This window comes from Helobdella robusta (assembly GCF_000326865.2).
Source record: "Helobdella robusta unplaced genomic scaffold HELROscaffold_301, whole genome shotgun sequence".
NCBI lineage: Eukaryota > Metazoa > Annelida > Clitellata > Rhynchobdellida > Glossiphoniidae > Helobdella > Helobdella robusta.
The window spans coordinates 4,310-6,591 of NW_008704506.1; the positions used below are offsets into that span (position 1 = coordinate 4,310).

Sequence of the window (2,282 nt, forward strand, 5' to 3'; positions counted from 1 at the left end):
TTCGTCATCCATGATTGGGATCGATGTTGAGGTTAAAATTGTCGTCGGTGTTTTTGTTCATTGTCGCACCATCTGGTTGTTTGTTGCTTGATTGGTTGTTTATATTGTTAATAGTTTTGTCGTTTTTATTGAAAATCCATTCACGGATTAGTACGGAGCTGGGCCAGTTTGAAGGCGACATCACCTTGTTGAATTCCGCCGCTGGTACGCACAGTCTGAATGATGTAAAGCTTGGAGGATCGTCTGTGTCATTTTTCTTCGAGACAGGGAGACATGTGATGACCTTGATGCCTTTGCTCTCGCAGTGTTTCACAATCATGGTGCTGTTTGGAAGGTCAACGTTGCCCACGTAAAAAATTTTTTTCTTTATTATTTGTTTGGAAGCAGTAAAAAAAGAATCATCTGCTTGTGAGCCGACAATCTTTGAGGGTTTGTTTGAAGTATTTTTATTGTTTGCCGTTTTGTTTATCGGTGGAAGCAATCTCGATTTATTTTTTTGCTTGCTTCTTTGGACTAATGTAAAATTGTCATCAACTTGACTGTCATCTGATTGTGTTTCATTTTTCATCTTGTTAACCCAAGAAATTTTAGGATTTATAACCGGAGTATTTGTTATTTCTTTGCTGTCGTTCAGGTGGATATTGTTGTTGTTGTACGTTTTATCTGAACTTGTTGAAGTGTTGTTTGTACATGTCAATGCAGCTGTCAACTTGTTTAGAACATTTTTATTTGTGTCCAACAATTGGTTTATTTTATTTTCAAAAAACGAAAAAATTGTGTTAATGATGGCAGAAAGGAGGATGATGAAAACATTTCACGTAACAATATTAACAATATTGGAACAATATTAAAGGACAAAGTTGATAAATTTGATGTTGTTAAACAGTTTAGACTGAGCAAAAAAACCGAGAAAACCAGACCGCTGCTTGTCAGGCTGAAGTCTAAGTCTTTGAAAAATTTGATTATGGAAAACTTGTCAAATCTGAAGAATCTTGATGAAGATTTGAGGGGGATCAGCGTCGGGCATGACTTGACAAAGGAGCAGAGAAATGATTGTAAAAAACTGATTGAGACTGCAAGAGAAAAGGATAAAGATAGAGCAGATAAACAGGATTTTGTATACCGAGTGACTGGGGAACTGGGGAACTGGAGAATAAGACGACTACCAAAGAAATCGACTTTTGCGATGTCAAAAGTGGAAAAAATTATAAATTAGATGCTGATGGCTTTGGACGTGTTAATGGTGATGCTGACGAAACTTTATCTGTTGATAATGATCTTAAACTTACTGTTCATTTGGGTTTGTTAAACATTAGATCTATATTATCCAAGTTTAATGTAATTTTTGGTTTAATCTCTGAAGGATTGGATATATTTGTTGTTGCAGAGACCTGGCATGGATCTTCTGACAGCCTATCAGTGGGATTATCGTTGCCTCCGGGTTATCGTTTTATAGATGCGGTTAGGGCTGGTGATCCTTTCCATGGAGGTTTGATAATATTTCTTGGACCGTCTTGCAAGTATAGACGGATTGTTGTGCCTACAGTCACTACGTTTGAGGTTTTAGCAGTTAAACTTATTATTGATCGACAGGATTTTATATTATTGGCTGTGTATCGACCGGGTTCGGTTCAACCTTCGGTGCTGTTTTTTAAAGAGTTAACGGTTGTTCTTGATAGTATAACGGTTTTGAATTCTAGGATAGTACTGGCAGGAGATTTCAACATTCATGTTGAAAGAGGTAGTGACACTCACGCGGCGACTCTGGGGGATATATTTGAAAATTATTGTTTAGTCAATCACACAAAGGAACCAACTCATATTCTTGGTGGCACACTTGATCTAGTGGTCACTTCAGTAGATTTTCCAGTTATAGACTGTTCGGTCCATCCTAGTGGTGTTTATTCTGACCATAGCTTTATTCGAGTAGCTTTGTCAATTACTCGTAACCACTCTTTTAATATTTGCAAAAAAATCAGATCCTGGAATCGAATGGACAATGACGGCTTTACTAGAGTTTTTTTGGAATCCGCGATATCGAGACCTTGCATAAGTGATAACCTTGACGCTGAATTTCAATTGTTTCTCAATGAATCTCTACGAATTGCTGGTGTAATTGCACCTGTTCGAACTGTCTTGACTAAACGGGATCGTGTTGCCCCATGGTTTGATGATGAGTGTTATCGTTTGAAGCGATTATGCAGGAAAAAAGAACGAATTTTTAGAAGGAGTCATCAATCTATTCATCGAGAAGAATGGAAAAGAGCTTTAGATGAAAAATC

The 2,282-nt window shown here is 37.3% G+C and overlaps 1 protein-coding gene across 1 annotated transcript in view; it reads left to right on the top strand.

The window, feature by feature from the left end:
- Positions 1–2,282, top strand: part of HELRODRAFT_184315 (hypothetical protein) — a gene marked incomplete at both ends in the record, with an annotated part of 6,437 nt that overhangs the window by 497 nt on the left and 3,658 nt on the right. Inside the window, 3 exons of the mRNA XM_009022176.1 lie at positions 152–320; positions 854–945; positions 1,197–1,879. Of these exons, the coding sequence (XP_009020424.1) occupies positions 152–320; positions 854–945; positions 1,197–1,879 (944 nt within the window). The remainder of the gene's footprint in view (positions 1–151; positions 321–853; positions 946–1,196; positions 1,880–2,282) is intronic.